General features: G+C 32.3%; 3 protein-coding genes and 2 long non-coding RNA genes across 7 annotated transcripts; 3 read left to right on the forward strand and 2 right to left on the reverse strand.

Annotated features, from left to right (window-relative positions):
- Positions 1 to 399: 399 nt before the first annotated feature.
- Positions 400 to 5,036, reverse strand: LOC117160995 (uncharacterized). Of its 2 annotated transcripts, XM_076623662.1 has the most exons (5): positions 4,595 to 5,036; positions 4,269 to 4,529; positions 3,677 to 4,186; positions 3,073 to 3,602; positions 417 to 1,043 (listed from the first exon to the last, which is right to left on the reverse strand). In XM_076623662.1, the coding sequence occupies exons 1-5, from the start codon at positions 4,769 to 4,771 to the stop codon at positions 1,034 to 1,036; spliced, it is 1,488 nt and encodes a 495-aa protein (XP_076479777.1). In that variant the 5' UTR covers positions 4,772 to 5,036; the 3' UTR covers positions 417 to 1,033. The 2 variants fall into 2 exon arrangements, with proteins under 2 accessions (XP_076479775.1, XP_076479777.1); XM_076623660.1 differs by having other exon boundaries at positions 400 to 3,602; positions 4,595 to 5,035.
- A 226-nt stretch (positions 5,037 to 5,262) lies between these two features.
- LOC117160989 (uncharacterized) lies at positions 5,263 to 8,708 on the forward strand. Its single transcript, XM_033342152.2, has 2 exons — positions 5,263 to 5,732; positions 5,819 to 8,708. The coding sequence occupies exons 1-2, from the start codon at positions 5,608 to 5,610 to the stop codon at positions 7,230 to 7,232; spliced, it is 1,539 nt and encodes a 512-aa protein (XP_033198043.2). The 5' UTR covers positions 5,263 to 5,607; the 3' UTR covers positions 7,233 to 8,708.
- LOC143303486 (uncharacterized) lies at positions 8,689 to 14,547 on the reverse strand. The gene is made up of 3 exons (XR_013059864.1): positions 14,430 to 14,547; positions 12,599 to 12,848; positions 8,689 to 9,629 (listed from the first exon to the last, which is right to left on the reverse strand). It is a non-coding gene; the product is annotated as an uncharacterized LOC143303486 (long non-coding RNA).
- On the forward strand, positions 14,489 to 20,795 carry JHBP-1 (take-out-like carrier protein). The gene is made up of 6 exons (XM_033343738.2): positions 14,489 to 14,656; positions 15,362 to 15,460; positions 17,591 to 17,741; positions 18,526 to 18,662; positions 19,002 to 19,151; positions 20,441 to 20,795. The coding sequence occupies exons 1-6, from the start codon at positions 14,593 to 14,595 to the stop codon at positions 20,593 to 20,595; spliced, it is 756 nt and encodes a 251-aa protein (XP_033199629.1). The 5' UTR covers positions 14,489 to 14,592; the 3' UTR covers positions 20,596 to 20,795.
- Positions 20,796 to 21,299: 504 nt separating this feature from the next.
- Positions 21,300 to 26,362, forward strand: LOC143303478 (uncharacterized). 2 transcript variants are annotated; one of them, XR_013059841.1, is made up of 4 exons: positions 21,300 to 21,472; positions 24,867 to 25,040; positions 25,218 to 25,375; positions 25,545 to 26,362. It is a non-coding gene; the product is annotated as an uncharacterized LOC143303478 (long non-coding RNA). The 2 variants fall into 2 exon arrangements; XR_013059840.1 differs by lacking the exon at positions 25,545 to 26,362 and having other exon boundaries at positions 21,311 to 21,472; positions 25,218 to 25,435.
- Positions 26,363 to 26,545: the final 183 nt, after the last annotated feature.

The following is a 26,545-nucleotide window of genomic DNA, read 5'->3' on the forward strand; positions in this document are numbered from 1 at the left end:
AAATAATATGCAGACACAGTAGAATTTCATTTATCTGAATCTATTGAGAAAAGAAATTTGGTTCATTGTCACTTTTCAGAGTAAATAGATTCAATTCTAAACCTTCTGTCTTGTGATTGTTATTTAGTAGCTATTCAAGTAAGAATTGACTATTGGACTATTATATATAATTTAAAATATTGTCAATTTATTGTATATAATGTAAAACATGTTAAAGTACATTGTATATAGTATACAATTTATTATATATAATATAAAATTATTACACATATATAATTTATTCTTACATTAATCTTTAACTTAAAGAATTGAAATTAGATTAAACTAAACTTCAATCCCTGCCGAATAGGAATAGAATTATTTGATATAAAAATATCATTCCAATAAATGGAAAGTTCAGATAAATGAAATTCTATCGCAGATAATACAAGTAAACATTTTCTTTACACTTATTTTATTCAAAAATATCTTGGTCTGAAAAATACATGTGTTACTTTTTCTTCATTCATCTTCTTTCTTTTTTCATTTCTTTCTTTTTTTTTTTTTTTTTTTAGCAATCATCGTATTACTATACATAACAATAGATCGAAGAGTAACACCTTGCCGCAAACGCGTATCTATTTTAAAATACTTCGTTATTGTATCATCTTACGTGCGATGTCCACGAAAAATGGCCACAAACGTGGACATCGAAAACTTACGTACTATTTCATTAACTTTAATGGAAAAATTAGCGCTGTTTTCGTAACCCAGGACAGTGAGTTGTATTGATAGATTTTGGACAGCGCATTATTCCTCTTTTTTAACGAATTATATTATTTATCACTGTATCGTAAGTAAAAATGCATCAGAATTTAGGAGAATATTTGACTATTTACTATCCAGGGCTAAGTAAAACAGGAAGTTGAAAGAAGTTCAGGAGGAAGATACAAAATACTGCTATTCTCACGAACTCTGCTATTCTCTCTTTGGTTCTATTACAACGGAGTATTAGTCTTATATTTAGCGCCATCCGCAGTTACTCACTCTAATCTCACGTGTACCTAGCAGACATTTCAAAGGTGTTAGTCATAATTAAATTGTAATCACATATTCCAAAACCTACAGCATGTGGAAATATTTGAAAGCATGTTCCACCATAGATAGTTTAGTAAATTGTCAAAAAACTAGTAAATGTCACAAAAAAAAACTAGATCAAAATGTATTTGAAATTTATCTAACAAATAATGAAAAAGATATAGCATTTATAGTTAAACTATTTTATTATATTATTAAAAGACTGTCCCATTATAAAAGTTTTCTTTTTGTCAAAGTTGAAAGACGAATTAAAATTGGTTTCGTAAAACTTCATTCGCTTTAATTTTTCGACAATTTACCGCTTCCATTCAAAAATTATTCTTGAGCAATTTTTTATCATATCCTTTTTATTACATAGTTAAAAGATAATCGAATAAATATAAAAGATCTAGCGTGCAACAAACACGTTTTTTTTTTTTTTTTGGAAATTTGTTCTGCATGAAATGAATGTGGTTAAACTCTTTCATGGATAATGGTGTGAGTTTCAGTAAAAATGAGTCGCGAGTGAGTCAAAATTAATGGGAACTTCTCCGAATCTAAAATAAAAACATAAGAAAAAGTCTATCAAACATTGTTACTTAAACAATAATATATTGCTTTCATTCGAGAGCACTAATCAAGGGATATATATTCTTTGGTACAAGAAAACAAAAAATCTTGAAACATTGAGCAAAGTAATCTTCCTTTCCTCTAAATCACTTCTTAAACTTTTGTAAAAAGTGATACATAATTGCAACATATAAGCTATGTTACTAAAAAAATTCCTAGAAGATAAAGTTATATTCTTTAAATTAAAAGCAAAAATACTTTCAATTAAAAATTCCTATTGCTTTTGCCTTAAAAAAATCCATCTGTAAAAGGAAAGAATAAAAAATAATCATATGGTGAAGATATTTTTTACTGAAAGGTAGGTAAATATTTATATGTATAAAAAATATCTGTTTGTCCAATTCGTGTATGAGAAAGTAGAGAGAAAAATAAAAGGTGAATTATAGTGATGATGAATGTTTATGTAAAATATATATGCATATGTATATATATATATATATATACTTGTTAAAGATGAACACGGACGAATCAGAGATCAAACAACATATGTACCTACTGAGTCTTCTTCAGGTAAAATTTGTATAGCACTTATATACACAATTATTCTACAAACTTTTATAACCATATTTATTGGCAGTATGTTATTTCCTGCTATTGATACTCGCTTCGAAATTAACCTAACGACAGATTGGCAATTTCGATGCTACTGATTGATAATTATCGTTTAAACGTACTCCATTCTAGGTCATAAACATATACACGAAACTCGACTTCATTAAAAGAAAAAACTAAAAAGAGATTTTCTATTGCAAGTCACAATAAAAAATTGAAGTTCAGTGACCTACGTTCGGCTTTCATGTGTGATCGTAGACTAGAATCAGTAAACAAACTATTTGCTTTAAAACTAATTTAAATAAGACTGTTACAGGTTGCTCTTACATAGGTTGCTCATTTCTTTTTAAATTAACGTCGTATTTTTTTTTATCTAATTTGTTTAAACTTATCATTAGACTCATTCAGGCTTTATGGTAGACTATTGTTAAGTGTTACTATTTCATGCAAATAGCGGAACTTATTTATGGTTCATAATGTGTCCACTAAAAGTGGAAACATAAGGTACTGTTCATAAGAGTAAAAAAAATGAATGAACGTCTCAAGTTCATCCAGTTATCTAATCTAGTTACAGTTCAATGACCCGATCACCGCCGATTTTTATGAAAATTTACAATCTACCATTGATGAATATTCATTTAGTAATTGCACCTCTGTTTCGTAGTGCTACCTTCTCAAAAAATTTTACAATTCAAATTCTAGAATACGTTTTCAATTCCTAACATATGCCTAACCAATTTTCTATTTTGTGCTAACTCCGACGCTCCCACGTGAACAGCCTTTATTGCTTTGGATTTAGACGAGCTCATTTACGACTAAGACGGCATTAAGTACCTTGTATTCTGAGGCAGAATCTCGTTCATGTTTACTGCCTGTTGCTGTAGTACGGTCGTTGCTTGCTCCTTAAAGGAGGAAAATGTGTGGATCAGATTTTGATCCTTCTGAAGATTCTGTATATATTGCAGAAAATTAGGCTCTTGCTTCATAAAGTTCCCATCTTTTAAAACAAAGCTCACTTCTTGTTTAGGCGTCGTGGAAACCTCAGTAGCTTTTTCAAAAGACTCCTTTTGCTCCACGAAGAACGAATCCTTCTTCGTTCGGTTCCTCCTAATTCCTAGGTGCGTTTGAGTGTGTTTGTTCAGATGATCCTTCCTAGAGAAGGCTTTTTGACATACTGAACACGAGAAATTCTTATCACCAGAATGAATAACGTAATGCCTCGTTAGATGTTCGTTTCTTTTAAACGCTTTGTGGCACACTGGACACTTAAATGGCCTCTCGTCTGAATGGCCACGCATGTGTTGATCGAGATGCTCCTTCCGTTTCAACATGGCGCCACATTCTTTGCATTGATACTTGCGTTCCTATAAAAAGAAGTTGACACTGGTATACTACATTTATTTTCTGATCAGAAATACTAGAATACTTTAACACATACTTGTATATGAGCTTGTATATGTTGGTCAATTTCTGTTTTATCTGGAAATGCTAAATTACATTCTGGGCAACAGTAAAGTGTCGAGCCATCCAAAGCAACACTGATTTTTATTTCTCCTGTTTTCGCCCGGAATTTCATCTTTTTCTCGGTTTTTGGCGAGTCAGTTTGTATTTGCTGTTCAACCTTAACAGTCTGTACTGCATTCTCAGTTTCCTGCTGATTTTCTACTTGAATATTTAGATCATTAGGATTTATGGACACTATCAATTGATCTGAATTTATGAAGGTGTTATTTCCATTTTGTGTATTTCTAAATACTGGAACACTAGGAATGTTGAGAATATTATTCTGTGTGTGTTCCACTTTCTCCTCTTCAGTCTTTTCTTTTTTCACCTGCTCTGTTTGGAGTTTAATCAATTGTTGCAGTGTTAATGGAAGAGTAGTAGCTTGCAACTTTTGAAAATACTCTGCCATGGCACTTTGTTGCTGAAGTTGGACTTGTGAATCTTGCTGCAACATTAATATTTCATTACATAGAATTATATAAATCTCTCAACAGACATTTTAATTGGCTAAAAGAAAAACTCTGTACCATTGTAGATGTTTGTTTTTCATTTTCAGTCCTTGTATCCAATTCCTGTTTTATAACGTCCGATTGTGAGGTTGATGGCAAGTACACGTTAGGTATAATCCTTACTGGTAAGCTATTCGATTGGACACTGAGTATTGTGTTATTTTGATTGTAATTAGGAATGTTAATTGTTTGAATGCCTTGCTTCTCGCAAAGCTGCATCAAAGTATTTGGATCCGGCCATGCTAATATCGGTGCTGCATACTTGTTCGTTGAATTCACCTTTAGAGAAATACATAATTAAGTAAGAAAGCTATAAACGAAGATGAAACAATGATAAATCTTACCAATAAACTTTGTTTTGTTTGATTCAGGCCAGCAGCGGTTGTATAAACAGTGGTTTGCTCTGCTTGAGTATTATCACTGCTGGTGAATTTCGATGTGGAAACCGTGCTCGATCGAGACGTTAATTCCGAAAATTGTGGGAGCGCACCGTGGATCGTGTTGTTTCCGGAGAAATCCATTTTACCGCGAATAGACTTGAAAGGTACGCGCGTTTCCAATTAAAACACGCGAACGTTTATAACCTATAGTATCTCGTCGTGAGCGACGAACCAACAATTCAATTATTACGTTTTTAGTTTCACATTTCGTACATGTGGAAACATAAACTAATATTCGGACGAGACATCGACAGAAAACACGAGACGGCTAATTAAATTAGATAATACTTGTCGAACGACGACACATTGTAACGTACGCCGCGTCCTATGCTTCGCTCCAACATGGCTGCATTAAAGCACTATCTCCAAAATTCAATCACATCTCTCGAACAGCTAAAATTAACTCCAAAAAATATATTTGGGACATGTTCTTTATTATATAATGTAAGAAGATTTTCATCCTTCAATATGTGCGATATGTGTGAAATATTAAATAGTTTCTACTTAATTTGAAAGAAATGTGGAAAGAAAAAATGGTATTTATTATCATGGCAAGCGTGGTTGCGTCACTCTGTTTACAGTGGACGCTCGGTAAACTTCAATTGATAAAATAAAAATAAACAATTTGTTTGTGATATCTTGAAGTCAAAACGAGAGCGTACTGTTCATAATTTTGAGAAGTTAAAAATGTAAATATAGATAATTAATGGTCTGGAGAAGGACTTGAACGTGACCACGAAATTCTAATCATAATACTCGATTCTTCTTAATTTGCTATTGTTTATTAATTCATCTCCGAGAATGTTATAAAAAAATACTTTACCAAATATAAAATGAATCATAAATCCTTCATAGGAAATCCTTGAATATATCGATTAAAAGATCTCCACTTAATTAATAAATAAACATGTAATCATATGGGTGAAAGCTTAAATGAGCGTATAGAAAATTTACGTAAACAAAGCAGGCATTTATTAACTCAAGTAGATAAGAGTTCTAAAAAAGTTAAAGACGCAATTAAGAAATTACATTCTGAAAATTTGTAAGTATTTTGCATATTATATTTTATATGATAATCCGGTTTTAACTTATATAATTTGATTTTCATAATCTGATTTTTCAATGTAGGACATTCAGAGATAATTTTAAAAATCATGTTGGCAAGGCAAATGCATCAAGTGTGTCTTATAAGAAAGACAGCAGATCATGGAAATTGAGAAATGATTCTAGTGGAGTTAGTGAAGTCTTGCGACCAGATTATTTCTGTAATAGCCCTAAACAGACACCTGCATCAATGCCTAATACATCAACAGCAAAGAGGATATTAATATCTTCAAAAAAACACTCTGAAAATCAGCATTGCTTGGGAAACATTCACAGAAAACCTGTCAAAGAGTGTTACTGTAACCCTGAAATTAAAAAAGCACAGCTAAGACCCACAAGGACACAGTATAAACCACGTTCTCCCAATAAAAGATGCAAGAGTCATACCTTTTCTCCTGCTATAACGATAGAAGATACTTGTGAGAAGTCAGCATTATCGTCACCTATTAGTTGTGAAACATTGAGGAGAGTCCAGAAAATAGATTATGCACCTAGATCTCAATTCTTACGCAATGTCAGAAGCAGAATTTCTCTCTTGCAAACAGGAGGAGGAGACTGTCCAGAGACATGTTACAGATCACCACATTATCACGATCTCATGGCCAAGAAGGATATATATAAAGCTGATTCCATACATCAGTTGAAAGCTCATGATAAGAAATCAGAAACTAGCTATCACTTAGCAAAATCTGTCCCTACAAAATCAGAAACCAGTGAAGAATATTCAGGTTCTGAAGATGAAGATATAGAGAAATGTAGCACAGGAGTTCAAGTATCTTTGAAGAAACACTTGAAGCCAAAAGTAGTAGTAAAAAGAACTCTTACCTCTAAAACATCTGTACCTGATATAAAAAAGTCTAAATCTAGTTCAAAAGTAGCAACTAAGGGTAAAAAGATAATACCTGGCACAGCATGCCAGTGTTGTCAGAAGGATAAGTTAGAACATTCCAAATCTATACTAGAAAGAGATACTTATATTGATACAGAAAAGTATCAAGACACAGTCTGTACAAACAAACTACCAGATGAAACTAGTAGGAAATACCTCTCTGATAGAGAAATGAGAGAATTGGAGATATTTCGTGAACAAAACTATTTTGACACCCATGGATCCAGCCATACTTTAGCGTCGTCTAAATCTTCTGGTTCTTTAGAGCAGTGTCTACTAAATGACAGACTGTTTCCTGAACCAGCAAGAAGGATACACAAGAAGGACTTAGTCGTAACAATGCCAGCTTGTGCCACGATACAACGAAAACGAATCCACTATTTCCCTAGATACATTGTTCGTCAAGAAAAGGGTAATTGTAACGCAAATAACAAGAAGAAGCGATGTCAGACCTGTCCTCTAACCGGCCATGCCATAGATCTTGGCATCACGAAAATAAGACCTCCCTTGAACAGTTTAGCCCTTAAGTACCAAAAACGATTGCCTTAACTAAAACTAATTTTATTTTTATTAATATTTTAATTAAATAAAGCTCTATATCTCTAAGAGGAGACAAAGTAAATGAAAGTTTTGATAATTAACTCCGGTTTAGTCATTTGCATTTTTTATCATTACTAGGGATTTCTAAAGAATTAGTTTCATTTACTTTGCTCTATTTTTTCAGCTACTATAAATTTTCGAATGTAAAACAATAAAATTCTGTCACATACTTTCATCGGAAACTAGTACAACGGTATGATCACGTTAATGTCCTCGGAAAAGAGTATTTTCAGAATCCATGGCTTTCAGTATGATTCAGTGTTTAGTAATGCGATCGTAGCTGAATGAAACATTAGCCTCGACAAGAGAAGTACAATATAGAATATAGTACATGCATGATGGACTACGTGATCTCGCACAAGAACATAAAATCTCATAAATCAAATCTCTTTTGCGACCATGATGAGTCGGCAATCTTTGACAAATTCAAGTTTACCAGATGCAAATTTCTACTGAATAAAAGATGCGTGACCATGAAGCATTTATTAATGCGATTAACTAAGATCACTTGACAAATTTTTCAATGAAGAAACGATGGAATTATAGAACATTTATCGTCAGATTTTTATTCTACAACTCTACAGCACATATACAATTCTAATAATATTTATTTGTAATATTATTTTACTGTTGTCCACATGCTTTAAAACAGACCAATAAAATTTTATTTATTTAATAATCTACATAAGATACGTATTATTTATTATTGGATTGAGAATTTTTATGTAAATACATATTTTTATAAATAAAAATAAAACCTCAGGAATTTAAAGGAAGAAGATTAGGCAGAATCATTCTGTAAATTATGAACAAACGATTAGCTGATGGATACACCTTTCGCGTCCTTCATTCTGTTTCCAAGATGCTGTCTCCGTGATAAGCATATATTTCCGTACAAATTGACGAAAGTTTTACAAGCTTTTAATTTGTTGAATTAGTCATTGAAACTTAAAAGATATAGTTCCTTACTATTCACAAATTCTCGTGGAAATTAAAATATGGAAAAAGAAAATAAATAAGGGATATTTAACGAATTGGAAGTTACAAGGTCCGATTTGAAAGGTGAACAGCTTCGATATTTATGGATTGTAAAATTGCAAAGAATATTTCAATTTATGAGAATTATAGCTGTTTACAAGGTTACTCGATCAAACAAAAAATCGAAGATTTTTTAACCCGGCGAACAATTTTCTTCCTTGATTGCTGCATAATTAAGTAACATGCAACTGCAAGCGATTACAAAATCTATGTGGCATTTTAATTACTCAGAAGTGGAGACACTTAGATTCTAGAAGCTTCAATATATTTTTGTCACAGTATACGCGCAACCCATAAAACCAAGAAAGTCTTGTAAACAATTCATTTTTTAATTGTTTAGATATTCTAATTTGAGACTATGTAAAAATTGAATGAAATAAAATATTTTCTCGGAATTTATGTATAATAAAACACAATGATACAGTGAGTAATAATGACAGAAAATCTGAATGACGACGGAAGTAATTAAATATTCGTTCAAAGAACATTGAACCTGACGAGCATTGCTAGACTCATTAAATATCGATTTCACCGAAAGATTAACGCCATCGAGGAAAAATATCTCTTACACATGAAACTGGTTTCTCGATTTCTCAACGGACAAAGAAGTTGAGAAATAATCGCGTGCTTATCCCAAGAGCCGATAGAAGAAAAGAGACTATTCTTCGGGCTGTGTTTACGAAGCGAAGTTCAATAATTAGTAATTTCGTGCATCTGTGCGTAGTACACAATCAGTCTATTTTTATCATTTCTAAATGAAGGTTCCAAGTTTAGGAACTGGCGAACGAAGATGGAATGCGTTTTATCGTGTATCGGACGGTTAATTTTACAGTTCATTATCTACTATTAAAAGTTTCGAGCTTTAACGATATTTAAAAATTGAAATCGATGATATTGGAAAGTTGGAAATTTAAAATCTTGAATTTTACAATCCATTTTAAGTTTATATCGAAAATTATCTAATTTGCAATTACATAGCAAATTTTCAACTTTAAAACCTTAGAAATACGAATTTTTGGTGCCACGGGTTTCTAAATACAAATTGATGCATATAATAATTACACACAATTGGACAGAAATCACAGGCGAAAGAAGGAGAAGACGTAGCCAATAATTAATTAATTTAATGCAGCAAGAGCGTGGATGAAAAAAGTTCGTCATTTTACACCAACAGTAGTTTCTCATGATTGACGACATCATGATTTTAACGATCATTTCGTCTCGTTAAACGGCAGCAAAACACGAAACGAGAAGTGCACTTGAGATTCATTGCCCTTGTGGGTATTCATTATTGCAGATATTTTGTGTCTGAAAAAACGTAAAAAAAAATTGTAAAAAAATGTTTAATTTTATCTGTCTCCTACCCATTTCAGTCATCATTTGCTATCAATATCATTTCAATATCATCATTTGCATATCATTCAAATGATATCACGTGAATGTTTCTAATTTTTTAAAATCAGAAATTACTTCTACACCATCTAAAGTCGTCCTTCTATTCTTCTTAACATTATGAATAATTTTTTAATCGTTTAATACTACCCTCCCATTCATAACAAATTAATCTTTTCGCGATTACTTATATGCAAATAATTATAGTTCTCGTGGTTGTTTTCATTAATGAAAACATACAAGCTAATTAGGAGATGGGATCAGGAAACTTTGGATTTTATTCATAAGTAGACATTTTGAAATGAAGATTCAGGGTCACAGAGCCATAAACATTGACTTAATGATGAAGAGAGAAGGCTATGAGCGAAGTAAAATAAATTGATCGTTGATGGTGATAAAGATTTTATCAATTGGAAATACTAAATTAAAGATATTCTTCTTTCGGAAGTTTCCTAGTTCTTCCTCTCTCTTTAACATAGAAACGGTATACATCAGAGAAATAATGAATACACATAATATTAAACCAGATATCGTATTTCTCGCGGAATGTTTTTATCTCTACTGCGTCTCCTTTTTGTCTCGTGAATATCTAAAAAAGCAATCATTAAAGAAATAGCGAATATATATAGTGAAAAATCAAATATTCGTCTTTTTCTCAGAACATGTTTGTTCTTTGCTCGTTTCCTTTTTTTCTTTTGAATGCACAAAGAGTGTGCGTTATAAAAGTAACGAAGACATTATTATTGCATAACAACTGTACTCGAGTAAATCACAATTGTGTTTCTAAATTGCAGATTTCTTTTCAGCAAATTGGTTACGATTACGCATACCAATTATCTATTGTCTTTCTCGTTTTTCATCGATCTTTTCTTGCTTTAACCGCTTCATTCTAATGTAGTTGATTTTTCATATTCATGTAAATGGCTACAAGTTTCATGATCTAATCTAATGGTTCGAGACGAATGTAAATTCATTATAAACATTGATTATTATGATACTATATGCTGACAATCGACGACACGAAACAAAATGTTAATCGGTAGAATAAAGGTAGAAGAGATTACGACGTAGTTCATTTAACATACAGAACTACATTAATGCGCCGAATCACGTCATTCACGTTTATATCATATAATTTATTCATAAAATATATTCTACTATTCCCTTGCATTATTATTATTATATTATTGTTCCCTTGTGTCATTACGCAAGACACATCCGTCGAATTTTCTATACCTGACTTAACAAAGAAACTAAAAATGCGCTTTCTCGGAAAATTATTTACACTTTCGTTACAATACAATCATTATTAATGTGTTTCTGGAACAGATGAAAACAATTAAAATTTTAGATAGAACTATAGTTTTAGATCTTCGACATTTTTGACTCGCAGAGATCTTGAGATAAAATTGCATTGGAAATTACGAAACCAAAATGGCAATTTAACGTTTCTTTTTAAACGTCATGAAATAGTCGAATCTAATCAAGATTCGCAAAAAAGAAAGAGAAGAAAACAATCGTAAAAACTTATGAATGCATTCGTCTGTCTTGACGAATTATGAATTCCATAAATATCTGCGTTAGCTAAATTAGCAGTCGTTCAGTTCTTTGTCGGCTCTGTCGTTATTTGAACAAGCAATCGAACATGCTAAGCATCGCTCAAAATTTACAATTTATAGCGTTACTAATTGCTGATGTCAGTAACGTACTTTATTTGCTGCTATTATAATCTTTGTTCTTTTTACTCGTTTTTTTTTTCTTTTTTTACGGATGAACGTCAAAACCTTCAAAATATTATTAGATGTTATCGCTACACGGAAATTACTTATTCGTCGACATAAGCAAACATTAAATTGGCCATGACAATATCTAACAGGCGAAGCAAGTCCTTCTAGTTTCAATATTTTTAGATATTTCTGTCGAATTAGAAAGTCACTGGATGAAATTCTAGATATCTTCCCATTAAATAGATCATAGTCTTATAGTCGGATAAGTCAGTGATATCAGTCAATAGTAACAAGCAGTTAAAATAGTTTAATGATTACTGATTAAATGTATTAAATGTTTCATACATTTCGTATTCAACGAAAGTAAAAACTTGCTCTCGAGCGAAAATTGTGCCGGTTTCGAGATCAGTGAACCCCGAAGCAGTAAACCTCGAAGCAGTGAACCTCGACGACCGTGAACACGTAACCTTAGTTGTTTTTGAGGAAATCATGTGCATTTTTAATCTATCATCCACATCTTATCAAGGACGTATTTTATGAACGCGTTTACTTCGTTGAAAGATCGAACGATCGAACGAATGTTATCGATTTAGGTCTTGGTTGACAATATCCAGCCAATGTCACGTGAATATTAACAAAGTCGACAATTTCATCGCAAAAAGAGGAGATTAATAATGTAAAAGCGTAAAAAATAAGTAGCAGGGGAATGATTTTATCATTGGATCAAAGAATTATCTTCTTAGGAAAAGAATAAAGTAGAGTTAAGTAGTGAAGAAATAATCTATGATTTAATTTTGGTTTATATGAACTTTCGAACGAGAAATTGGGATTGCCTAAGAAAAAAAAAGATATTAAAATTCAATTAATATCTACCCATCTCTTGAACTTCGAACAGAGATTCTCTTTACTATTTTTAGAAGTTTTAGAAGATACTTAGGTAGCTCATTATTGATTTTCACATATACTCCTTAATGTGTCTCGCTATTGAAAATACTTTTTATCTAACTGAATTACCAAACCTATAGCTAATTCAGAGTAATTTGTAACGATAATTTGAATCTTTCAAAATGTTAAAAGATTTACAATATTTAACAAATACATTTCTGACTATATTTATCGCCAAATATTGCTCTTTTTCAGATCAACATAGTTGCATACGGTTGTTTTCTTCTGATTCGATGGCAGGCGTACAGGATGGCTGTTAATAGCGAGCTCTTCAGAATCCCTTTGTTGTTCCCTTTGTTGCCTCTAAATGGCCGCTGTTCACTTCCAGCAATTCCGTCTCAGCCATCCGCGAGACTTTTTCCTCGAGTTTTCTATTCGAGATGCAGATGAAAGGAAAATTTTAACGTCCACCGAGTGCGTCGACGCTCCATATAAGACTTTTATCGCGCTGGAGAACTGAGATCTGAAATATTGCAAAAGTTTTTGTAGACCATGATTGTCTGCGACTTTCTGATATTTTATTACCTTAAAAAGATTTGCTGATGATAATGATAAAAGTGGTTATCGATTAGTGGTAAGATAGCATTCTAGCAAATAAACAACTTTTTATGATCGCTTAAACTCAAATAAAGATAAACTTGTTTCTAAATAGATGTAATATATTCTGCATGTAAAATCGATACTAAGTGATGTGGTTTATTGAAATTGCAAATAAATATGAAAATTACGGCACTTAAATAAATGAGTTTATAATGTTATCAATATATCATGCAGATAATTAACACAGAATTGTCAGCTTCCTATCAAATATCTGTATCCTACCAAAGATTTCTGCGAAATTCTAGTAAGTTCCATTCTGAGTAATTCGAACTGAATATATCAGTAGTTGCAAATATGTACTTAAACATGATACCTATTCAATTACCTATAATCAATAAATTCAAGAGAGCATCGTAGAATAATTGAACCATGAAACTGTCAAGAGAATATCTAGAGGAGTAGGTTGTTCCCCTCGTCGCAAAGAAGGAACGAGGAATATCGATAAGGGACAAACCTGCATATGCAAAATACTTTTACTTTTAAAGTGAACGCTTTCAACGAGCGGATAAAACAGCAACTGCACTCACAACCGACATTCCATCTCTACAATCATCTACACCGACATCTCTATGTGAACACAGAAACAATTGAAAGAAGAAAGACAAAATTAAAAAGAAATATAATAGAGAGAAAACGTAGAAGAAAACAAAGAATCACGATTTACATTATAGATCTGAAAAAACAAGAGGGGACAAAGAAAGAAGGGAAGCTCAGAAGAAACAAGACAAGAAAGTTAGTAAAATTAGAGTTGTTTTTGGAAAACGAAAAACGTGTATTGTCACGTATAAACAAAAAAGAATCTCTAAAGCTAAATTATTAAAACACCTGTTTACAGATTGTTAATAGAAAGATAGGAAAGCAAAGAAAGAAGCAAGAACAAAAAGGAAAGTGAGAAGATTTAATAATGGAATCTAAGATTAAGATTCTGTACAATAAATCTAAACGACAAAGAAAAAGAAAAAAGGAAAAAGTTCCAGTCTACATAGACCACTGACAACAGTTCCAGTTACTGAATGAAGGCACGTAGGTAAATATGGCAGAACTCCATTTATCCGAACTGTCATCACAAAGCCCGATTTATCGAATGTGTTCCTGGACCTCTACTATCCAATGTCAGGACACGCGATATACTGCTTGTATGAATAAGTGTTTGCCTCAGTTGTTTATACATTTCAATTAATTTTTCTGTTTTCTTCAATTACGTGAAAATTAATTACAATTGTAAATACAATTGTCCACATCTTGTCCATCGACTGCATCGGATAGAGTTTTAGGTACTGTAGTGATTTAGATCAAAGATTGGAATGGAATTTCCGATAACAACAACAACGAATCATATTGAACATTTAGAGCTTATGTGTCGCAACTACTTTGTATATCCTTAGGTATTGTTTTAATGGGTTTTTTCGTTTTTGCATAATTTCGAGAGAAGAGGCACGCGTACTTGATCAGCCAAGTGGTAGTGGGGCGATCCTGCTGCTTAAATAGACTGCATCAATGACTGTTTCCTTCAGTTCACACTCAACTGTCCGAAGTAATTTTCAATCCGGAGAAGACCATCGTGAACCACTTCTTTAAGCAATCTAATAGAAATTTTCACGGGAAATATGGCGATAATCAAGTTGCTCATCGTGGTCATGTCATTGACCATGGCCATCGCCACCGATCTGCGTAAGTAGCTTCAGTATTTTTCACTCACGACTCTTTGTTTGTTGTTACAACGTTTGGCTGACAACTCTTAACTTACGACACTTTGCTACACACTCCGCTACACGTCCTTGGCTTAGAACGATTTCCAAAGTGCAAAGAAAGAAAATCGCTGTAAAATAATTCAAACATTTTAGCTATTTTTCTGTATTCGAACAAACTCCGTGTGATCTGTCCTCAACGATCATCTAATAACAATGAAATTTACTATAACCATAAAAAAATTAATATAAGATACAATGAAACACTTTAAAGTAAAAAGACTAATTTTCTAACACTTATTAATACTTTAACTAAAGAAAAATCAAATATCATGTATGTAGAAACGTATGAATCATCGAGTGGATCCAAAGAGACGTCAGTATTGAACTCAGTGTCGATGAAAAAGAAATTTGTGCCGCGAGCAAACAATGAAATTATTGAATCTGGACGAAACATTTCAGATTTCCAATCGAAAAATCATTACAGATCATGGAGACATGATCACGGTCTGAAAGAGAAAGTCAATTCCGAGCTTCAGATCGGCTTCGTAACTGGTGTTGCACTTTATTGGATCCACTGCAATGCAGTAACTGTTTACGTAACTGTTGCATGCGACATTTTTTCCCTCATTATCAGTCTCAGTATGTATCATTCATTTATTTGTTTGTTTTTCGTTAATTCTTGTAGCAAGCAATTGGAAGGTATGTAGCAGATCATTGCCAGCAGAACAGCTTACCAAATGCCTGGACACGGCTGTTACAGATGTTGTGACTTCATTGGCTGGAGGTAAGGATTACCCTTTTTTCTTTATCAAAAAATTGGAAAATTGATCTCTATTTTGATCTGTATCCATCCTGTATTGCTTTTTTCTGTATAGAAACTCTTACGACAGTGTAAGAATCTTTTATTCCTCATTAGGAGTATTTGTAAAATATTCTTACGTATATGCTATCTGATCATTAGCAAGGAACGTGGTATATTTGCGTCAAACATTATGCATCGAATTAATTTCAATTTCTGCCGCAAAAACCAATTTGATTAATAGAAATATATATATAGAATAGAGATATCGTCTACTGTATTACTGAATCCTCTGAAAGACGAATCAACCACTCAAATAATTATCGTCATTACCGAGAGCATAAGTATATTTATTATTTGTACAATTATGCAACCATTTCACCTGACCGATCGTGGTCTCCTAATCCAACGCAATTTTCATTGAAAGGATAGTATCTGTTCTTCCATTTCTTTTTCTATTTTCTTCTCTAAGTCGAACTAGTAATATCATAAATGAATTATTAAATTTTCATCCCCTTCTTTAAAGAAATTATATATTATGAATGTTATTAGCAGACAATCATTTTTCATTGATATTTTTACTATCTCCCTCCACGCACGATATCTTCAATCTTAAATTTTCGAAAGTGCAACATCATAGGCTAAGTTTTCATTCCTTTTGGAGGAAATTATTAATTATAAATGTTATTTAATTACAAATATCAGCATCAAATAGTTAATTTCCTCTGCTAGTTTCACAATTAAGATGGCAACATTAGAATTGATTATTAAATTTTTGTTCTTACCTTTGAAAGTATTAATAATAAACATGTCTTTGTTTATAAATAGTACAATTAGTATTTGATATTCAGTTTTCTACAGGTTTCACTAGAGGTTAAAACTTTTCATAGGAACGCAGGAGAGAAACCTGTATCATTCAACAACCATTTCTCACATTTGCAAGTTTGTCCAAAGAAACCTGAAGAAAAATATCTTCCACGGATTCAAATTAGACAGAGAATCGATTGAAACAGACTTTGATCCCTTTGCTACTTTTCATTTTTGTCACAATTTTCGATGCATCGGTAAACGTTGTGCACAATTTCTTGTTGATTTCACAAGAGCAATGCACGTTGCGTTTCTTTGAAACTGGCATTAGTTTCTCCGATATAATCACGTGTGGCAATTTACAGAGGTTCTCCTTGACTCAAGTTGACTCCCTTCGCTTTCTGGATCCCCAATCAAAATTCACACACGTGTTCACCTGTATACATACTCTCGTTCATAAGATCCAAAACATTGAGTGCTTAACATAATTTTAAACATAATTCTCGAAATATAAAATAATTTTAACGCACCCTTTTTCATTCTCATACATACGGTTAGTATTGGAACAATTATTATACAAAGATCTTATCCATATAAATGAATAATTTTGATATTTTCATTTTGACTGTTTTCGCTAACAATTTTCTGAAAGTTCTCCAACTTCGGTATCGTTCGTTTCAGTTGAACAAAGACACAGGGTTTAATAATTTCAGTGAAGAATAATTTAATTTTCTGCGGAGCAGTTGTGACGATTTGCTTAGACTTTGACGTTTGACAATTAAACTACAAACCTTATGTATTTATGCAAATATGTAAAAGAAGAATAAAAATGATTACACGCGGAAAATATTCAGAGCGAAGTACACGTTATTACTCTTGCCAACTAAAATATACATCTATTCGAGTTTTATTTCTTTTTACATAAAGTGGAAAATGCGGCAACTGTGCTTTTCATTGGCTGCAATTGCAACAGGAAGAACTTTTATATAATCGTTTCTAGTGACCGGTCGATTGACTATCTAGAGAGATCATGCGATTAAAAGAATTTATTAATTCTGCCTGGACGAACTTCGTTTCTATCCTTTGTGGGCAAATTATGTTACTTATGTCTAAACCTAATTTTATTTATTACGTTAGGTTTTTAAAACGGTTAAAAGAATGCTGTACTATATATCTGGTTCTTTGTCATATTATACGATCGTATAATCGTTCATTAGGTCAAGTGTTTGAAACATTTTTCAATAAAAATAAAAAAGAAAGTTAAAGATCGCAGATTGAACCGAAGTTAAAGATGAATTTCTTCTGCAGGCTTGAAGAGTTTAAGGATTTTGCCGATTGAACCATTGGCCGTGGACAGCGTGAGTATCGGTGGAACACAAGGATCGGTTACTTTGAAGCAGGAATATAAGAATATTAAGTTATATGGCCTTACGAAGGGTATTAAACTCTACAATCATCAGTAAGTTGAAAAAAGGCTTGCTTTATTTGATATTCAATAATTAGACAATTAATTGCTTTCCGAGAATTAGAAAATATTTTACGGCGAACGAACTTCTTCTTCGTGACGTTTAGCAGAATAAGTACGTTTAATGGGATTGCTTATTAGAAATTACGTTAGTCGATTCATAATTAAAAAATTGTACTATATATAATATTATGGAGAATTGCATTGACTGTTTGGTAAACAAGTTTAATCGAATAAAAATAAGTAAGCACAGTAGAACGGTTGCATAATAATTTAAGGAAAGAAATGTATCATGTGCTAGGATTATAAGTATCGGCCAAATATGGGCAGAACCGGTACGATGCACAATAAAGTAACAAGGAAAAAGAGAAAGAAACGCCTGGTAGAAATTGAAAGTTGTGTCCTGTTCGTTAAAATCAAACTTGAACTCGAAAAAACCGAACCAATAAAAGGATTTATTCTAAATTGATGAGAGTATATACAGACTTAATGATATTGAAAGTAGAAAAACTAGAAAAATTCAAGAACGCGTCAAAATATAATTCGGTAGATTGTTCTATCAGATATTGCACGAAACGTGTATCGAAGTTACTTTACATCGTAAATGATAATAAACGCATAATCTTTTAAACGAGATGAAATATTTTTCCATAAATTGTAAAATAATCAGTAAATAAAGAAAAAAAAAACGTTATACGCATTGAGGAAAAATACAATGTTGACATGAAACTTACAATTCGATACAAGGCGATGGTTAACGATAACGCTCGTTTTTTAGCTTAGATGTGGATAATGGATGTTTATTGACGTCTGATTCGATCAATCCGCAAGTAGACTTCGTCGCCGATTACAAGATCGAAGGAAAAGTGTTACTCTTGCCTGTGAAAGGATCTGGAAGATCAAACATCACCATGTGTAAATATATTTTTGCTGATATATTATCTACTTACATCTTATAATTTAAAAAACTTAACATTGTAGATGATAAACAACGTTTTCAAATTCCTCACGACCTCTTCGCTTCTTTAGAAATCTATCTCTTCGACATCAATTCATTTCAAAAATATAAAAATTGAATTTTCGTCTATTCCCATCTTTGTAATTCCTTTTATTCATATTTTCTTCTCTTTTCTCCGTTTTTTAGGATTTGTATTTCTTCCTGTATCTATAGAAATCTATATCTATTGCGTTTAAATGATAAATATAAATAATGAATAATGTTTTTTCAATCATTATTTTTATGCAAATATTTAGATGACTTGAAATCGCATAACGAAATATCCTGCGAGAAATATGAAAAGAACGGAGAGACTTACTTGAAAATCAAGAAATACGGAGTGAAATTCAGTCCTGCTCGAATCAACTTGCAGTTCGACAACCTCTTCAATGGTGACAAGATACTAGGTATTTATCAAAAATCACCATACAATAGCAGCAATCCTTATTTATTAGCGCATATTAATCAACCTTTACGAACAAGAAACGTACTAATTACTGTGCATGTCTATACAAATTTCAATTTTTAAGCAGGAATATTTATCACAATCCAAGCAGAAATTTGTTTCATTCATCAAATATTAACTAAAAGCCGAATTTTTTATACATTTTTGCGTAATAATATTACAGCTACCAGAACGATCAATTTGACTAATTTGTGAATTTGTCAGAGCAATTTTATAACTTACAACGATGAGTTTCTAGGGACTTTTAGTGAGATAAAAGCTACATAATTTTCCAAATAATTTCCGTTTGGATTTCTTTGGTATAAGTTTTCTACTTGAATCATTCATAATTCGAATAATACATTTTTCATAAATACATTCAATTTGATAATCTACTAATAATACTATAGAAAACTTCTAATGTAGTATTTACATTTCCAATGCATCGTGACTCACAATTTTGTATAAAATTATAGGAAAACCATTCATTAGAATCATTGTTTATGACCAGATTACAATAATGATACTTGTTATGCTACTCACAAAAATAGAAATATGATCTTATTTATCTTACGAGGTCACCGTTTCGAATGAAAGAAGAATAATGCGTCGTGTGCATAGACTTATAAATTTATGATTATGTACGACGTTCACCTTTACAGTTGATCTTTTTCTAAGTCAGTCATGATTACATGGAAATTCTAACATAAATATCTTCTTCTATCTTATCGATGCTATGATGCATTATTTATTAGATTTATTCAGTTCTAAGTTAGATTATACAAAGTATAGCAGACCATACAGAATTGTTAATTAATGACAGTTATTACCTCTATGACTGTCATAAAACAAAATTAGGTTAATGCTATCACGAATGAAATTCAATATTTTATACAAAAAGTAAGAAAAATTATCGTTTGCAGCGATTAAACGTAACAGTGTGATAGTTTTATTATAGGATGGTAATATTAAAATAAAATTTGTATCAGATGACATTTTATCTATGATAACATTATGGTTAAATGAGGTTAGGTCTGGATTACATTTTATGGAAAAGAATACATTTAAGATGATTAAAGAAATGGAATAATTAACCTAATAAACTAACAAAAATATAACCTAGACTGATGTGATTCTGTTGTCATTGAAAATTTCTGTAATCTTACACGAGTTTCGAAGACTTGAATATTGTGACCTCGAATTACATATCTAATAATTTAATATTTCACCTGCCTTCTTCTTCTTTTGTAGGACCACAATTGAACAACTTCATCAATGAAAATTCCGAGTTGCTTTTCAAGGAACTCCAGGCCCCCTACGAGGAAACTTTCAGTCAAGTTTTCACCCAACTCAGCAACGAGGTGTTCAGTCGCGTGCCACTGAACAAAATCTTCCCGCCGGAGTAAATTACTAAGAGTTTCCATCATTCTATTTGCACGCGGGAATAATTAAGCCCCCTTTCGTGTAAAAAAGCGCAAAAAAAAAATTATGCGACTATGCCAAAAATTTGTACATATTGTACGTGTAAAAAATGTTTAGGACACGTAATAATGTGTTTGTATATTTCCTTTTTCTTAATAAAAGACAATTTTTACTAATTTTCATACTTTACTGTTGTAAATTATTTGAACTAACATTCTAATGATCCTATTTTCTAGGTGTAATTATTTGAAAGTCGTAATCTAAAGTCGTAATTTAAAAACTGTCTGTTCTTGTATGAACAATTTTATTTTCGTTGATGATTAGAAATATGGTGCCATTATTAATAGCTCGTAATATCAAGATCTTTTTCCAGCTAACAAGAGAAGGTCGCGTTTAAAAGCAAAAGATGATTAGACTGATTTAAGTGGTAACATGGTTTATAGTTTATGGAATGAGTAACAGGTAGAGTGAGTCAAAACTTGTCTTTTCAAGGTCTAAACACGTTTATACTTCAAATGTCTTCATACAAAGACCTTATTGATATAAAGACTGTTTTAACTTGATATAAATATCTTCTCTAGATATATATTACTTATTTTTTAAATTTTTTGCTTTAAATTAGACAATGTACGAAATGCGCGCACATCTTTAAACTAAAGATTACAGCGCCGGTGATACGACGAAATACGCAATTATATATCGCGATGTCTAATCAATAATCGATATAATTTTTCGCGATCGATCTATCGTATTGAGATATAATGTAGAAGCGTCAGTTTTAGAGTGGTTAGTTGGAATGGTTAGACAGGAATCGTAGAAGGTACAACAAGAAGAAGCGTGAACGGTTTATCTAAATGTCAGGTAAAGAATACAATCAATAGTTTTTAAATTTGTTTTTACATTATCTAATTCGTCTACGATTTAGAATAATGAGCATTATTCAAAAAAGTTGTTACAAACATATATCGAATTCGATCACTGAAATTGGTTAAAAGTGTATATAGATACTTCTGTATACAGTGGCTCACAAAAGTATTTCAATATTTACTATAGCAAAATTTTATACATATTATGTTTTGCATTAGCGTGTGTTTCCATATGAGACGTGATTATTGTGGTTATGGTAATCAAATTTGGAATCAATCTTAATAAGACTTATGAGTAAGGTTTAAAGCTATAACTTAAAACAAAAAATAAATCCCTCGTTATCCCGCCATCATTCAACAATGAGACTTAAAATCAAGAGGTAGATTAAAATTAACAAATAAGAAAGTAAATCTTAGAACTAAAATCTACTTAGAAGTAAATAGATACTAATCTACTTGAAGTGAAATTTAAAAAATGGAACTATAGACATTCGTTAAATCAATTTTTCCATTTAGTAATTTAATATTTAAACGAATTACATAAAGGAACTTCTAACTTTTCACTCTAAGTGAAATAACGTATCTTTGTACAAAAAGTGCGCACAATGTATCCCATGACAAGTGCTGACAATATAAACGTTTATTTTGAGATTAATTAAAATTAAGAAGCACGCATTCCACGTTGCTTGTCTAAACTGAGAGTTAAAACTAAGATTTTAAAAAAAACTTAAAAATAAGCGTACTCCACGCACCATCTATCTCTCACAGAACGATTACATAAATCTTTACGAACTGTCGTCTAGTTATCGCAAAGGCAAGGGAGTCTTTAAATTTCTATATTATCGATCGAGGTAATACCGATCAATCGGTTCTTCTCAGTTCTGTTTCGTTACCATTCGCGCAATACCAAGTTCTATCAGATTTCTTACCGATCGATAATGTTCGAAACATTTCAATACAAAATTCAGGGATTCGTTTTACCAACTTTAATACTTTCAACTAGCATTTAATAGTCAGCATACATATAAATCAACAAGTAACATTACATAGTACTTAATAATATAACATTATATAGCAACATCTTATAATATGTTATTTTACAATAAAATTATAATATTACATCTTCTATACTTAACAGTAAACGAAATGGACAGTTTATTATCTAATGGAATATTATATCTCCTTACTGTGTATCCAAATAATTTCGAATTGGAAAATCTCTTATGGTATTGAAAAGGGACAAAAAAACTACTACTTGGAAAAATCAGAAAATCATTCTAATAGACCATCGTTTAAAGCTATGTACATATTCAATTACATAGTTTTCAATCTTATTTTCAATTTCATACATTAGAGCGATTGCAAAGTTTTGAACGGCACTGTATATTTGAACATTTTTCATGGAAAAAAGGAAGACTGAATTTTATATATCAAGACACAAATTACAAATAAGACAACATCTTTACATGATATTATTCCGAGATACTTCGACCGAGCAAAAGCATATGTAGGTCCCAGAACGGGCAAATTGAGCAATTCCGATGCCGAATCGATAATGAACCCATTGATGTATCTTATTTTTCCGTAGCATCGTTTATATCCGATAAAGCGCGTCTTTTTTTGGCAACGACCGCTTTTTCTTTACTTCTTTTAATCCTGGTTGTCTGGAGTTTTTTAGAATCACCTCTCACCACGGGTGGTGCCGGAGACTAACACAAGCAACGCTTTTGATAAAATGCACCCTAATGCGTATCGCTCGTAAATTCTCGATTAAAGAAAATGAACACTGCTGGACGTCTTGATGTAAAGAGGTCAAGATAGAAATATTTTCTCTCGGTATTGCCGCTATTGCTTTATTAAAAATACAAATTTCTGAAACTTTATTAAAAGTACTACAGTTTTATCTTATTGATATTTTCAAGTTTATCAAGTCCAACGTTGTCTTTGATAAATCGAAATGGTATTTAGTAATTCCAAGTCCAAAGAATCGAAATTAAAATACGTATCCGTATTAAACTTTTTATTTATTAGAGAAGAATAGCAGCGTAATAAGAGAATTTTTCTAGTACAAGTTTCTATCGTAATTTTTGGTTTCTGCTTTTTGCGCGATTTGAAAGTGCAACAAACATTAAAAGAATTTCTATATAGTCACAAATACACAGCTGTTCTCACCTTATACGCAAATCTAATTTTCCCTATTTAACGACCGACAATAACGATATCATGCACAGTGTGTCCTGCTTAAACGACTTCCCTATACTCGTTAATCATGTTAGCAACCGTAAATAAATAGACTCTTAGGTAACTTGGAATTTTTCGAAATCCAACGTATCACCCCGCTGCAATCTCACAACGTTCCTGCAATACCATCGTGCAACATCATTAAAGCTAAAGATTCCGCTTGCAAGAGGACATTCTTAGCGGTTAACGTTGTCGAACAAACGTCGCACTAGTCTCGTAACAAATGGTCGGTTGTCATGTGGTGACAATAGCAGCGGTGACATTCGGCTGGTTAGAAAGAGAATCGAACGGGCATCCTATGCATCTGGATGCCGGTTGCAGTTACCGTGGACTATGGTTTCGCAATGGTTCGCGGAAGGTCGCCGACGTAAAGGATTGTCTGCTGCTCTAGGCCGTTGAAACGCAGGTGTTTTCCGACATGAACGTCGCGACAAGGCTGCCCACGATGCCTACGAACGTATATCCGGTTGTACCGCGTGCTGCTGCGATTTGCCTTTCGCAAGGCCGTTTCTCCAGCCTAGCGCTAGCAGCTCCGCTATAGAAAGTGACGATTCCTATGGTTTCTCGAAAAGATGTAACCAGATGGTGAGTTTTTACACTTTACCGACCGCTAGCACGTCCGATCGGTATCTCAGGCGCAGATTTTCCCTGGCGCTGGCTCTGTTTCGGTTTAGACTCTCCAATACCATTCTTTTCGTTCATCGCGAAAGGTAAGTTTTTTAAATTGGTATAAAACTGTGGGAGCTTACAGAACAACGCAACTGACGCAACTGAGGAAGGTACCTTAGTACTAAATAACAAATTACTGCTCAAATAATGAGAAAGATTGTCGGCGGTAAAACACCGATTAATAAGCTATCGGTCGGTAAAGTGTTAAAACGTTGACTTATTGCGAGACAAATAACGCGATAAGACGTAACAATTGTGCAAACGCAATATTATTAGTATCAGCAGCAGTGCTGCAGAAACTGACGATCGGTATGGTCGTTCGATGAGATATACCGTGATCGTGAATTAAAACGTTAATTTATGAAGGACGAAGAATGCAATGTTATTAGAATTAGTTAAGGTGTTAATTTATTAAGAATCAAATAATAAGGCGGAAAAATTGTACGGATGCGATATTATTATATTTATTGTATTAGCAGGTCTACTACGAAAGTGACGATTCGTACGGTTGATCGGATGTACAATGGAGGATAGAAGGATGTTTATAGAACGAGAAGCGCGAAGAGACATAATCCTACAAAATGGAGTTATATTTAACGGATCAACGAATAAATACAATTTACCTCATGCAGTGAGTCACTGTTACCAATATGGTAAGACATTTTTTCTACAGAAGTTACTGAAATTTGTATTGTATCAATTTGAAACTTTCTTTTATCTGCCACCCTATATATGTAGTGATTATTTCACCAATGACTAAATAATGCAATAATGAATAAAAATTATGGAAATATAATATTGTACCTTTGTTCTTATGTAAATTAATGTAGTTGCCAATGGTACGAATGGGTCGATGCAATAGAAACGTTTAATTAAGAATGAAATTGCGAAATGAAAGGAAATGACCATTCGTCGTATAATTATGTCGTAGAATATTAAGACGGTAAACTATCAAAGATCAAGTTGCGAAACGATGTGTGGAAATTGGGTGAGTGTAACATTGTAGCAAATAATTTTGTATAAATAGTACAAGATACGTTTTAACGAATACCCTTAATACTTTACTTATTCTTATTCTCATACGTCGTATTAGTATTTTCTAATCGTTCAAAAAATATAAATAAATATAAATAATTCTACTTTATATGTTTCTTTAGATTTGTTGTATTTCTAATTTTCCAACAATTACATAAATATCTACTAATGAAGCGAGAAAGTCGCGGGAGCAGATTGGATTAACGGAGACGCACACGTTGCGTCACACGAAACATCATTTTCTTTTTTTTTTTTTTTGTGTGTGATTCAGTGTTCGTAGAGTTGTTTGCTTTCAAAGTTGATTAATTAACCTTCTAAGCAGTCGTTCAGTTTATATACACAGTGGCATCGTTAAACAAGATGATTCACTGAATATGACGGAAACGTGTAGCTTGTCATTATCTTCTTTGATACACACTGTGATAAGGAAGGTCCTTGATTGTCTTGAACCGCTAGATATATCTTCATAAAAGAGAATGATACAAGCTTTGATTGTAACAAGGAAAGAAAAAGAAAATGGAAAAAGTGAATCAAACAGCTGATATAGTTTGTAGTAATAGAAGTGTCGTAGATTCATAGTAATCGTACGAAGTATAGTCACTAAGTATGTCTGACAATGAGTGTACATCTTCTACTTTGTTGCTGCATTACGTACAATCCTGTTTCTTCTGGTCGAAAGAAGGTGCTTACGTAAAGTTTCAACAGAACGAAATGATTCATTAGTAACACGTAATTTTTTATTATCTTTCTTAAAGCGTACGATTTTCTATTCTTTCCTTAATGGTAGATTTATGTTTGCAATCATTGAGCAAAGTAATCGTTTAATTCAATCCACAGCGTAGATCCAATCGAATTAATCTCTCGACAGATAATAGCACATACGTGTAAGCTTAATTTTTCTTTCGTGCAATCGCAATGTCAACGAACGTCTTCGTGAACGAGTGTTTTCTACATGAAATCATCAGAAAATAGCGTTTTAAGATGTTCTTCGATATAAAATCCTGCATACCAATAAGACGAATATTTCTCGATATTTTGTTCGAACAACGAAGATATTTGTCAACGATAGAAGAATGTAATTGGATGGAAACTGCGTGAAAGAACGTGGCAAGTTAAACAGAAG

The sequence above is a fragment of the Bombus vancouverensis genome, chromosome 13 (assembly GCF_051014615.1).
Source record: "Bombus vancouverensis nearcticus chromosome 13, iyBomVanc1_principal, whole genome shotgun sequence".
Lineage (NCBI taxonomy): Eukaryota > Metazoa > Arthropoda > Insecta > Hymenoptera > Apidae > Bombus > Bombus vancouverensis.

What these genes read in the sequence shown, in the direction of transcription:
- LOC117160995 (XM_076623660.1), bottom strand. Translation starts at nt 4,771, where the DNA reads ATGGATTTCTCCGGAAACAACACGATCCACGGTGCGCTCCCACAATTT. An exon ending in AAACAAAACAAAGTTTATTG is followed by an intron (nt 4,530 to 4,594) that starts GTAAGATTTATC and finishes ATTTCTCTAAAG; the next exon opens with GTGAATTCAACGAACAAGTA. An exon ending in ATATACAAGCTCATATACAA is followed by an intron (nt 3,603 to 3,676) that starts GTATGTGTTAAA and finishes TTCTTTTTATAG; the next exon opens with GAACGCAAGTATCAATGCAA.
- LOC117160989 (XM_033342152.2), top strand. Translation starts at nt 5,608, where the DNA reads ATGGGTGAAAGCTTAAATGAGCGTATAGAAAATTTACGTAAACAAAGC. An exon ending in AAATTACATTCTGAAAATTT is followed by an intron (nt 5,733 to 5,818) that starts GTAAGTATTTTG and finishes TTTTCAATGTAG; the next exon opens with GACATTCAGAGATAATTTTA.
- JHBP-1 (XM_033343738.2), top strand. Translation starts at nt 14,593, where the DNA reads ATGGCGATAATCAAGTTGCTCATCGTGGTCATGTCATTGACCATGGCC. An exon ending in TGTGACTTCATTGGCTGGAG is followed by an intron (nt 15,461 to 17,590) that starts GTAAGGATTACC and finishes TTTCTTCTGCAG; the next exon opens with GCTTGAAGAGTTTAAGGATT. An exon ending in CAATGGTGACAAGATACTAG is followed by an intron (nt 19,152 to 20,440) that starts GTATTTATCAAA and finishes CTTCTTTTGTAG; the next exon opens with GACCACAATTGAACAACTTC.